The sequence below is a fragment of the Choloepus didactylus genome, chromosome 18 (genome assembly GCF_015220235.1).
Source record: "Choloepus didactylus isolate mChoDid1 chromosome 18, mChoDid1.pri, whole genome shotgun sequence".
NCBI classification, from domain to species: Eukaryota; Metazoa; Chordata; class Mammalia; order Pilosa; family Megalonychidae; genus Choloepus; species Choloepus didactylus.
The window spans coordinates 24,949,304-24,962,439 of NC_051324.1; the positions used below are offsets into that span (position 1 = coordinate 24,949,304).

At 50.6% G+C, this 13,136-nt stretch overlaps 1 protein-coding gene across 4 annotated transcripts in view; it reads left to right on the forward strand.

Moving 5' to 3' along the window:
- Nucleotides 1–13,136, forward strand: part of ABR (ABR activator of RhoGEF and GTPase) — a 192,512-nt gene that overhangs the window by 108,630 nt on the left and 70,746 nt on the right. For all 4 annotated transcript variants that reach the window (XM_037810282.1, XM_037810286.1, XM_037810283.1 and 1 more), the window contains one exon: nucleotides 6,293–6,391. In XM_037810282.1, the coding sequence (XP_037666210.1) occupies nucleotides 6,293–6,391 (99 nt within the window). The remainder of the gene's footprint in view (nucleotides 1–6,292; nucleotides 6,392–13,136) is intronic.

Below are 13,136 nucleotides of genomic sequence, written 5' to 3' on the forward strand. Positions count from 1 at the left end.
GGGGTCTGACAAGTCCCCCAAGCAGGAACAGGATGGGGAAAAGTCGGGCTGTGAACCAGGAGAGCTGGCTGGGAGCTGAGTAATGTGTGGGATGGGGGGTACGGTAGGTTTTAGTGGACCTTCCCTGGGAAGCCCTCCCCAGCCCAGAGGCAGGACACTGCTTCTTGGGGGCCTCTTACTCTGTATTTCATTCTGCTTGGAACCCCGAATCTCTGCCTCCTGAATTATGTCCTTTTCTCCTTGAGGGCAGGGACTGTGTTGTATTCATTGCTGAACCCTGCACAGTACTTGCTGGGTGTTGGGGTCCAGTGAGAATTTGTGGAATAACTGAGGCTCAGTGGGGCCCACAAAGCGCGTGCCAAGTCCCTGGCCCTGTTCCATCTCAGAGATGTTCTAGGGAAGCGGCACATGGATGCCAGGGGGCTTGGATACACATCATACCTAAAAACATTGCCCCTCCCCAGATCCCCGGAGTGCCTGCCTGGGATGGAGTCCCCCTCTCTGCCTTGCTGCCACTGCATTCTTGAACTTGTCTCCAGCAGGGGGCCAGGGCCTTCCCTGAGTGCTGAGAAATTCCAGGCTCCTGTCTTACCAATACTTCTAGAATACCCCCCTCTTCTACCCCACTTGACCATCTGTAGAGGGAGAAGACAAGCAAGGTGGCTGCAGAGAGATGGGAAGAAAGCTCGTTTATTCATTCAACAAACACTATCAGGTTGTCTGTTCCATTCAAAGCCCTCTCTGACACTGAGGAGGAGATGAAAATGAACCAGGCATGATCCTTTCTCACAAAGAGTTCACAGTTCAGCTGCGAGGGGACAAGTGCACAGATAATGGGACTATAATGAGAAAGTATGAGGGCCTCGGGGAAAGGTCTGATAAAATGGTATCGAATTCAGAAGAGGAAAGACCACTTCTAGTTCAAGTCAGGGCTGGACTGGGTGCACGTGTGCATGTGTGTGCACCCGTGCATGGTCAAGGGGCACTTCTGGAGGATATGCTCCTGTCCTGGGCGGCGGACTGGCCTGGCACACACCCCATGTAGCCTCTTCTTGGCAGCTGGTAGGAATCCAAGGCAGTTCTTTCTTGGCTATTACTTTACTCCAGAGGTATTTACTTTAAACAGTAGTTGTATTCCTGAGCACGGGTCCAAAGGCAGTCCTATAAATCAATCCTGTTTTCAGTGTACTGTCAGAAGTGCTTTCTCTTCCTCTGGGGCAGATGTGAAGCTGACAGTGGTTTTCTCCAGGGCCGTAGGTGGAGTTGGTTGCTTCTCTCAACCCAGGCTTCCCTTTGGGGAGCTAATGATCTATCAACTAATAATAATGAGAATACTAATAATATCACCTGCCGTCTCTAACTTGGTGTATACTTTCCAAAAAACCTTTCATACAGTTTTATTAAAAGGTACCTGGGACTGACAGGGGCCTTGTAGAAGCTGCTATTAAGGGAACGAATTTGTCAGGAACAGAAATCCTTTTGTAATGCAAATTAACCCTTCCCGCGTTCCTCTGTGCCTGTTAATGGAGGGTCCTAAAGCCTGCATTTCACTTTCACCCGCCAGAGTCAGCCTCCATGTGCAGAGATGGCCATGCCCATGTCCCCCACTTGTGTGTTTCCCACAGTGTGGGCCACATGTGGTGATTCAAAAGATGACTTTAGGTGGCTCTGGATATGTATTTTATGTTTTAGGAGCTGGGGGTATATTTTAATGTATATTAGAAAAAATTATGAGTTGTACATCATTCTTATAAGTTCAGCTATGATGCTGGGGATAAAGCTGTGCTTTAAAAAATGCAGTTGTTGTAAAGAAAAATATTAAGTAAATAATAGTGCAGGTGGTACATGAGCATGGCAAAAACTGTGAAGGTGGGGCATGAATGACGGAAGTTTGGAAACGCTGCCTAGACCCATGGGGGCAGGTCCTTCAGCAGAGTGGGGCAGCTTGAATTTGGTCTGTGTCTTCCACCAGCTGCCCCTGACTTGTCTGCTCTAAATTCCACCGAGGAGGTAGCTGGGGAGAGGAAAGAAGTGTTGAGATGTCCCTGCCTTGTCTCAGCTCCAAGAAGGGCCAGCTGTCCTGAGGCTGATGGTTGGCAGCCCCCAGGGACCAGTGGCACCCCCATCTGAGCAGATCCCCCCGGGGGCCCCTTGCAAATTGGCGTGGCCCATGAAGACTGTGGCCTGTGGGCCTAGTTCTGCTATTTGCACAGTCTCAAACCCTTGCCTCTTGGCCCAAGACTCTGAATTGCAGCCAGAGTGCTGGCCCTGCCTGTCCAGGTCTCACTGTTGTCTTGAAGGAGATCAAGGGTCCTGGAGCGATATGTTTTGGCTTGACCCAGAGCCAACCTTTTGGATGCTTTATTTCGCCTCTGAACTTGTAGAACTCCAGGCCAGAACTGACCAAGCCTTACCTGTAGATGAACTGTCCCTACCAGAATGACCCAACGTCTTTGAGTTGGGGGCCTCAAACTGACAAACATTAGCCTGGTAGATTGTGTAAAATGCTGGGAACGAACGAGCCCATTTTGTAAGCTCCGTTTGGGGAGGAAGTAGGGACAGCGTCACTTGGAGGGCAGCTTGGCTTCCCTGTGCTGTGTGCCTGGCAGGCAGCACAGCAGAGGCTGTGGAGGGCCCAGGTTGCTTTAGAGAACTAGGCAGCTCATCCAGTGGCCTCTGGGAGGGTGGGCACCACTGCAGAGCTCCTTGGGGGCAAAGGCCATCACCTTCACCTTTGTATTCCCAGTGTCTGGCGTAGAGTGAGGGATGAATGAATGAATGAATGAATGAATTTATTTTGAGCCCCAGTGTTTTAGAGACAAGAATAGCCCCACAAGGACTGAGGAAACTTTGTGAATTTCCGGACAGTTCTAAACCAGGAACATGTGGGGCCCAAGGAAAGCAAAGGAAAGATGGAAGAGTTTTTTGGTGGTAACCATGCAACAGGCCTCCTGTTCATAGAATGTGCAGAATTTAATATCACATCTCTAAGCTCTCCCTCACCTCCATCACATCCGAAACTTGAAAGCGATTGTGGCCAAGTGGTGATGAGTGGGGGTGAGTGTTTATTGCCTTTTGGGAGTGGGGCTTCCTGCACTATCCTCAAGAGCAGTATTCCGATACTGAATTATGAGGGGAGGGTTTTGCTGAAATGGGCTGTTACAGGGGCTGAGGGGTCTGTGCTCATGCCCAGGTGGGTTAAGACTTGGTGCGGTCTGGGTCTGCCAATTATCAGTTCCTCCCTCCGATCTGACCCCAGCCGGCTCTATCGGCTCCAGGGAATTAAGCCCATTGTGTGCTCCAAGTGATTTCCCTTTGGAAGGTGTTTGCCAGGCCCTCGGGCAAATCCTTGGTGGCAAACCATGGACTGGGAGTGGGGCACAAGAGGGGAGCACTGGTCCCCAATGTGAAGGACGAGTTTCCGTGTGTCAGGCTTGGGAAGCCTGGCCTGCCGGGAGGCTGCCTCCGTCTGACCTTGGGGCTGGGGCTGGGGCCCTGCTCCAAGCTCCCATATTTTCTGGGAGGGTGTGCTACCTGCCTACAATGCAGACAGCTCCAGACAGGTGATTGTTTCCACTCTCTGTGCCTCAGTTTCCTATGAACAGGGATAATAGTAACACTAACCAGATTAGAAGGTCCGGGTGAGCTGATTCCTGTAAAGTGCTTAGAACAGTGAAGCCATCGATAAATATTGTCCTTCCCCTAAGCATGGGGTTGGTATCAGTCCCCTGTTGCCGCTGAAACAAATGTCCACAAACTTTGTGGCTTAAAACCACATAGATTTAGTCTCGTACAGTTCTGGAGGTCAGATGTCTGAACTGAGTCAGTGGGACTGCATTCTGCCTGAAAGTTCCAGGGGAGAGCCCACTCCCTTACCTTTTCCAGCCCCAGGGGCTGCCTATATTCCTTGATTCATGGTCCCATCCCACATTTTCAAAGCAAGCAGTATAGCATCTTCCGGTCTCTCTCTGCTTCTGCTGTCACATCACCCTTCCTCTGACTCTGATTTTCCTGCCTTCCTCTTATAAGGAGCCCTCGGATTACACTGGACTCACCCAGATAATCCAGGATAATCTCCCCATTGCAAGATCCTTCCCTCAATCACAGCAGCAAAGTCCCTTTTGCCATGTAAAGTAGCATTGTCACAGGTTTTGGGGATTAGAACGTGGACCTTTTTTTTTGGGGGGGGGGAGGTGCTTATTCTATCTACCACAGGGTCAAATAGCATTTCAGAAACTTTGGGGGCAGCAGCCTCCAGCATAGATCTACTAACTGGTTTGCTGCAAAAGATTCAGCCCATCACCTGGGGAAAGGGTGGAAAAGCCTGCGAGCAGGGCTGAGGCAGGCCTTCTAGCTGGGAACAGCAGCTGCTCTGGGCATTTGGGGGATTTTGTTGGTGGGATCTGTTTGGTCCCAGAAAGAGATCTATTCAAGGTGCCAGATAGCCTCCCATGCTTGAAAAAGGAACACAGAGCAAGGGAATTAGCAGATCAGTGGAAGAGCATGGAATTAGGTGTTGGAGGACCCTGGTGGAATCCCAGCTCTGCCACTCCCTGGCTTTGTGAGGGCTTTTTTGTTTGTTTCTCAAACAATCAAGGCCTTGTTTGGTTTTGTCTTCATATGTACGGGAAAATACAATACCCATCTCCATGGTGTGTCCGAGGGCTAAATGAGAGAGTTGAGAGGACCTACCAGGCTTGGTAAATGTCAGGTGCCCACAGGTTAGCTGTGGCCCCTGGGCTGGGCTTTCGGGTTGTGAAGGTGGGTATGATGTGGGTCCTGCTTTCAAAAGCCTCCCTGAGTCGTGGGCCAGGTAGCGACCCAGAGTGGCACGTCAGGGAGCTGAGGTGTGCAGACCTGGGGTGGTGTGAGGAGGAGGTGTGACTTCAGCTGTGCCTTCAGGTTGAGGTAGGACTTAGACAAGAGAAGAGCCAGCGTGGGAGGGGACATTTTAAGCAGCAGGAATAGTAAGAACCAAAGTTCAGAGGCCAGAACGTACCTGAAGGGTTGGGAAGACGGATATGGTGGCTGTGGAGAGATTGGAAGGGCAGGGAGGGACACTGGGACCACTGAACACATTTTACGTAAAGGATATGCTGGACCCATAGAACTTATCGCAGCTTATAGCCATATAGGTACTTTTTTTTTTTTTAATGTCTTTCTCTTCTATAGATTATAAACCACATGAGAGCAGGGACTTATTGTCTGCTTGTTTCCCGTTATATCTACAGGGGCTGATAGGCGTTCAGTAACACTTATGGAATGAATAAATAAACGAACAAATTACCAAATCAAATGCCATTTGCAGTAATGATAGTAAGTCTTTGACAAACTTCAGGTGTAAGGCGGTGTTCTTGGCAGTGTGGACAGGAGGGAGCTGGAGAGAGAGGTCAGTTAGGAGACTCCGGGCATCTGAGTGGGATGCGATGGGCCTCAACCACAGTGGTGGTGGCAGTGGGGAACAGAAGGAAAGAGTCAGCAGAAGGGGTTATCAAGGAAGCTTGGAAGGGCTTGGGAACTGAATGTGAAAGGGGGGATGGAGAGAGAAGGAAGAGGGGGTGGGGTGACTCGTGGGGAACCTGGATGACAGGGAGAATTATATGGTTTTTCTTCTTACTCAGGAAACTTGATGAGCACTTTCTCCGTGCCAGGCATGTACTGTGCTACTGATGGACGTTTAAGGCTAAACAGGGCATGATCTCCCTCACAGAGGAGCAGAAACTCCGGGGGAGGGGGAGGCTAGTTTGGGTCTGTGCCTGACACAGTAAGGTGGGGGGTAGGAGGTAAGGTGGAGAGCCCACAGCGGCATCTCCTGCTGTGGGAAGTGATGCTAGAAGGCCATAGGCTGGGGTTTCTGTGGTCACGGCCACCCACGCTCCTCTCAGCTTCTCCTCTGTGACATTAGTGTCACTCCCATGTGACTCCGAGTCCCTTGTTGATTGTCAGCACCCCCATTAAACTGCCCACTAGGCATGAGTCTAGGTCCCATGTGATCCTGCTCACTATTACAGGGTTGTGTTGGTTGTCAGAGGGATGGATAGAGAGGTGAATTTCAAATAAGAAAAAAGGGATGGGAGAGAAATAAGCCAGATGTTAACAGCAGGAATGAGGTGATTATTTTTCCTTTTATATTTCTGTACTTTTCAAATTTTTCTGTAATGAGTAGATCTCACTTTTATCCCCCATGAAAACAGGGGTTAGTTAAAAGTAGGGAAAAAAGCAAGAAAAAGGCTGTGCTGGATTTTGGCCTCCTTTCTTATGAGTTGTTGACTTTTGGTTTGCTTTGCTGCAGGTGGAAGCAGGGAAAGGCCTGGAGATGCGGAAGCTGGTTCTCTCGGGGTTCCTGGCCAGCGAGGAGATCTACATCAACCAGCTAGAAGCCCTGTTGCTGGTGAGTGTGTGCTCTGGGGGCTTCGGGTCCCCTGTCGGAGCAGTTGAGCTCTGAAGCAGCTGTTGGAGTTGGAGAGGAAGCGGGAGCTATGGAAGGAGTCTCTGGTGCTGCCTGCTTACCCCTTAGCCTCAGGGAGCTGGGGGCACTGCCAGAAAGGACCTCTGCCTCTCGGCCTGACTGTCCATGAAATGACCCTGCTCTGGGGAAGACAAGTACAGCCAGATGAAGGGGGAGCAAACATGGCAGCATAGCACTCCCACCCCCAGGACCATAGCGTAGGCATTACTAATCAACTGTGATCCACCCAACCCCAGGACCATGGCGTAGGCATTACTAATCAATCATATTTCTCCCAGTCCACTCCTCCCACCCCCAGGACCATGGTGTAGGCATTACTAATCGATTATGGTTCTCCCAGTCCCCTCCTTCCACCCCGAGGACCATAGCGTAGGCATTACTAATCAACTGTGATCCACCCACCCCCAGGACCATGGCGTAGGCATTACTAATCGATCATGGTTCTCCCAGTCCACTCCTCCCACCCCCCAGGACCATGGTATAGGCATTACTAATCAACCGTGATCCTCCCACTCCACTCCTCCCACCCCCAGGACCATGGCGTATATATTGTTAATGGACTACAGTCCTCCCAGCCCCCTCGCCTAGCCCCTCCTCCATGCCACTCTTGGACAGTCTCTACCAGTCACTGAGGTTGAGCCCTCTTTGTCATCCCTGGTCCAATTCCTTCCTCCTGCTTGGGAGAGGGAACTGGTAGCACCATCAGAAAATGTGAAGTGGCAGGATCTGTGTCCTTTTGAGAAGCACCATGGTCTGAGCTGTTAGATCAACCTCAGCCCTCTGTATAGGTGCCTCAGTTTCCTCATCCATAAGATGGGGGTGAAGATACCTGTTGTGTATAGTTCTCAAGGTTGTTGTGAGAATCCAGTTGGGTGGTGAATATTAAAGTGTTTTCAAAAGATAAAGTACTACAACAAGTAAGTTGTGCTTGCCTTTGAAGAAAGTGCTTATTAGATGCGTCTGAGTATTATGCAGAGTGATTGAGGCATGTAAAGTTCTTTCCCTCTGGATGTTTTGCAGTCTGAGACATGAGGTGATATCAGAGTGGAAATAAGAAATGTAGGTGTAGATCAGTAGAAGCTCATTCTCACACCAAAGTTGGGGGTTGAGAGACACGTTTATGTACTTGCTGGGATGAGAGATGGAGCCCACCCGGTGTCCCTGGGAGGCTTGGCATTTATTAGGCAAGGAATGTGTGGATGCTGCGTAAGAGACTGGGCTGAATTGGTATTAGAGCCTCCCTGGGAGTTTGTTACTATGCACAGTAATGTTTTCCAAGTGAGGGACTTTGGGGCAGGCGAGGACTCTGATCTGGGGCCAGAACTGAAGCAAGACTTAATTCTGCCATAACGGTAGGCTCCCAGCACTGTTTTTCAAACCATGCGTCACAGCCCATTAGTGGGTTGTGAAATCAGTGCAGTGGGTTGAGTCAGCGTTTTTCAACAAATGAAAAGGTAAGTATCAATGTGCATCACACATAGCAATGATAAGTACTGTTTCATGAAACTGTTGTTTCAGTGTGCGTGTGTGTGGGGGGGAAGTGTGCTAGACTGCGTTATTTCTTGCATAGGTTGTGGGTTTGAGAGGCACTGGCTTAGGGCAAGCCATGCATCTACTCCTTGAGCCTCTGTTTCCTCATCTGAAAATGAGACTAATGGCAATGTACCTTCTCTCTCTTCCTTGTGGGGTTAAGAAGAGCAGGCTGTTTCTTGGTACCTAGTACAATGCCAGGTTCTTCAGCACTCAAATATTAGCTGAAGGGAGGAAGGAGGCAGATGTATGTGAAGTACACCCTGCACACTGTGAAGTGCTGTGCCAAAATCGGGGGACCTAGTTGTCATTATTAATCGGATGCATATTTGAGAGGAGTTTAAACAATGGAACCAGACTGCCTGGTTTTCAGTCCTGGCTCTCTCTATCACTCACTAACTTCATCAGATTAATCAAGCTTCTCTGCCTCACTATCTCCATCTGCAAACTGGGTATAGTAATAGTATTCTAGTGAGGTTGTCAGGAAGATTAAATGAGTTATTATACATAAAACTCTTATAATATAGCCTGACACCTAGAAGTGCTCAGAAAGTATTAGCTGATACCATTATTTTCACCAGTGCTGGGAAAAAAGGCAGGTTAGGGTTTATTTATTTCTGTCTATACCCCCTTTCCCAGAAGTAGGGGGAGGCAGGTATCCTCTTCAGAGGAATGCCACTCTTAGGTTCCAATTTACTTTCTCATCTCCTCTTTGGATCTAATTTGAGTTTCTCTTTGTTCTGGTGAAGGTAACGGATTCTAGGGCTAAGATGGGTAGCTCCCTACCATCCCCTTTTAACAGCTCCTGCTGCAAAGGCAAAATGTGAAGCTGGAACCCTGTCTGCTCTCTTCCCCCACCCATCTGCGGTCTGTGGCCAGAGGTCTGGGACCCCCACCCCCCCCCCCCCACCCCCCCCCCCCCCCCCCACCCCCACCCCCCACCCCCCCACCCCACCCCCCCCACCCCCCCCCCCCCCCCACCCCCCCCCCGCCACACACACACAAAGCCTCAGATCAGGTGATCTGGAGATAAGGACTCCAGTCTTCCCTCCTCCCCTCCCCCATCTACTCTCCAGGTGGGTCTGGCTAGGGGCTCTGCTTGCTTCCCCTCCCACCCCCAGATCTCCTTTCTCTCCTCCCCCACCCCCATTCTCACAGCTCTGCTCCTAACATGTTTGTTCACAGCCTCACACTTCCTGGTATGCAAACGGTTGGGTGTGTACCTAAGACTGTGTACACAGGGAAGTGCAGACAGGGACCCCATGCCGGAGCCTCTGTTCCTGCCCCCAGGGCTGCTGGCTGGGACTGGGGTTGATAAACTTCTGGAATCCTGCAGATTGCTGGTGGGCTCAGATTACAAGTGAAGAGGGTCTGGGAGCCTGGCTTGCAGTGGGATGGAGGAAGGGAGACGAAACCAAATGCATGTAATTCTCTGTCTCCCAGGCTCAGGGGAAGAGAAGGAATCAGCTCCAGGACGTCCTGCCTGCGCCTCCTACCGCTGGACCACTAGCAGCCCTCCCCTCTTAGACCCTCCTTTTGGCCGTTGGCTTTGGGGTTGGGAGCTCTGCTGAGTCTTGGGCTCTGTATCTGTAAAATAGGTTAATGATGCCTCCTTCCCTGGGCTCTGGTGAGGAGTGCCCGAGATGGTATTTTAGCCAGCAAGGTCGTTTGCTGTCGGCCTCCAGCCCTTCCTGGGTAGGGGGTGGAGGAAGTGGGCACCCTCCTTTCGAAAGACCGGTTGCTGGGGGACAGCAGACAAAAGGATGGCTGAAGGCCCATGGGGCCTGTCTGTCCTCGTGGGGTGCACGTTGGCTGGGAAATTGGGGGTCACTCGGGAATCCTTTCTTAGAATCTGTTTCTCCCCTGCTGAAATGGAGGAACAGGTCCATGCCCTTGCTCCCTGCAGCAGGATTCTGTGGGGCGTGGAGGTAACCGGTGCCGTAGCACTTTGGCAAAGTAGCCGCAGAGGCTCAGAGCTCGGTATCTGGTTGCCTTTGTCCTCCCCCATCCCTTCCTGTCCCTGCCTGCACTCCAGGTAAAAGTAGACTCCTCCCAGAGCTCCCCCAGCCCCCTCTCCTTGCCCAGGCAAAATCAGGCCTGAGAGCTGAGGTCCCTGGATCTGGAGTGAGAGCCCCCCGAGGCCCCTCCACATGATCAGCCGCAGGTGAGCATCCTTTTCTTCCCCTTTTGTAGACGGAGTGGGAAGTTTAGGAGGAAGCAGAGCCGTTGTGTGGGTGGGCGATGAGTGCTTTCCCCAGCAGCTTCTGAGAAATGCTACCCCTTAGCGTTCCCGGGCCTTTTCCTTTTCTGTTTCCCTTTTCCTCCCTTCGTGGGGTTTAGGTTTGTTCTGGGACTCTGCGGTCACTTGGGTCCCTCTGTTAGATCCTGGGTCAAGGTAAAATAAGCTCTATGATGTTGACCCTGAGGATGAGCCCCTATCCTTGCTGGAGTGTTGGGAACCCACGGAACTGAGTGTGGCCACCCACCTGGCTCAGGAGAACAGTGTTCCCGTTCTCCTGCCTGCGCTGTCTCCCTGCCTGAATGCTTGCAAATCACCCCCTCCACCTGCTCAGATCTTCCCACCTCTGAGGACCTGCTCCTGTCCACCTGCCTCTTCCTGAAGCCCCCCAAGCCCTGTCCCAGCACAGCTGTGGGGCCACTTCAGTTATTTGCAGTCCAAATTGCATACTTTTTTTTTTATTAAATTAAGTTTTATTGAAATACATTCACACACCATACAATCATCGATGGTATACAATCCACTGTCCACAGTATGATAACATAGTTATGCGTTCATCACCACAATCTATCTCTGAACATTTTCCTTACATCAGAAAGAACCAGAACAAGAATAAAAAATAGAAGTGAAAAAAGAACACCCAAATCATCCCCCCATCCCACCCCATTTGTCCTTTAGTTTTTATCCCCATTTTTCTACTCATCCATACACTAAATAAAGGGGGTGTGATCCACAAGGTCTTCACAATCACACTTTCACCCCTTGTAATCTACATTATTATATAATTGTCTTCAGGAATCCAGACTGCTGGGTTGGAGTTTGGTAGTTTCAGGTATTTACTTCTAGCTATTCCGATACATTAAAACCTAAGAGGTGTTATCTATATAGTGCATAAGAATGTCCACCAGAGTGACCTCTAGACTCCATTTGAAATCTCTCAGCCACTGAAACTATTTCGTCTCCTTTTGCATCCCCCTTTTGGTCAAGAAGATACTCTCAGTCCCACGATGCCGGGTCCACATTCATCCCCGGGAGTCATATTCTGCATTGCCAGGGAGATTTACACCCCTGGGAGTCAGGTCCCACGTAGGGAGGAGGGCAGCAAGTTCACTTGTCGAGATGGCTCAGTTAGAGAGAGAGAGAGGGCCACATCTGAGCAACGAAGAGGTACTAAGGGGGAAACTCTTAGGCACAATTACACCAAATTGCATAATATTTTACCTCACATTGTCCATTAAGTGTTTCATTTGCATTGGTCCAGTTTACCCAAATAGATTATGAAGTTCTCAGGGGCAGGGATCATGTGTCGTAAAAATAATCTCCTGAAAAGAAAATTGGATCCCGTCTCTTCCCTGCTAAAAACCCTCCTGCACCTTCTCAATCATGGCGTGGGCTTGAAGGCTGTGCACACCACTTCCCCAATCTTTGATGCCCTGCGCCCTCCAGCCCGTACCCTCGCCCCTTTCCTGCCCCCTGCCCCCTGCCCACTGCCCTCCAGGAGCACTGGCCGCCTCCTAGCTCCTCTCTCTCCCGTGAACATTCCTGTGTACCAGCCCTGAACACTCCTTCCCCTTGCGCCACGCTCCCATGTCAGGGCAGGTGTCCCCTCCCTGGAGAAGCCGGGCCTCACCACCCAGTCTCAGGAGGCCTCCCCCTCTTCATTTCCTTCATTGCAGTTATCGCTGTTGTGCAGTTGTGCTTGTTTACTTGTGATTGGTGAGTCTGCCATGCTAGACTGGAAGCTCCATGAGGGGGGCAGGGATTATCTGTACATCACTGAATACCCGGGTCTGGTCTCACAGAGGGTACTTGGTACATTATCCGTGGAGTAAATAGTAATAGTAGTAGCAGCTGACGTTGGCTGATTACCTTCAATGTGATCTTCCCAAGGGTCCCCTTAGGAAGGTAACATTATCCCAGTTTTGCAGTGAGGCTGCTGAGGCCCAGGGCTTTGAAGTGGGGGAGTTGGGATTCAAACCCAGGCTGCCTCCTGCACTGGGCTGAACCCCCTCCTTTCTCTAGCAAGGAATGGGCCCTAAGGGTCAGTTGGTTCCAGTGCTGAGAGGGTAAGAAGAAGGACTTACTTCTGCTTTTTCCCACTTTCATCATTGTGTCTGGACTTTTTAGAGCTCAGGACAGGAGAACCAGAAGTAGGAGCGTGGTCTGGGTGTTTGAGTAGATGTGACTTCCTCTCTGGACAGACTTAGGCTCTGGCATCATCAGAGTTAGGCAGATGGGAGGGTGGAGTGAAGCTTGGCTGGGAGTTTGGCTGCTGTGGGCGGCAAGAGTGGGTGGTCACCTCTCAGAGGGAGCCAGTGATGGCCCTCATCACCGTCTGAGTAGCTTCCCTCTGGTCCAGCATTTTCAGAAGTTGTCACCCATTCTCTGCTGCAGCGCTTCTCTTGTTGGAAAGCTCACCACCTGATTCTCTGAGACAGTGGTGGGCAGTTCTAGGGAGCCCAAACTGCCTCCTGTAGGTCCTCGCCACTGCTCCTGGGTCTCCAGAGTAACCTGGACTAAGTCTAAAGCCTCTTTGTACTTCAGATGGATGAGGAGCATCAACCCTCTCTAACTCGGGCTTCTCTCTTCCTGTATCGCCCTCTCCACCATGTCTTCTCTAGATCCCAGGTTCCTAGACCCTGTCTACTGGAGGGCCTTTGGAGTGCAGTCTGGGCATCTCTAGGGGCAAAAAGACTTTAGGAAGGTCAACCAAGGAGGAGCTCCTTATCTTTCAGTGTCAGATTGTTTGTTTCAAAAATGCATTTTTTTTTTATTTTGAAATAAATTCAAAGTTATAGGAACAGTTGCAAAAAACAATACTAACCCCATACACAGAATTCCATCATACCCTGACCCCCCTCCCCCGATAGCTCAATCCACCAACTTTAACATGCTGTC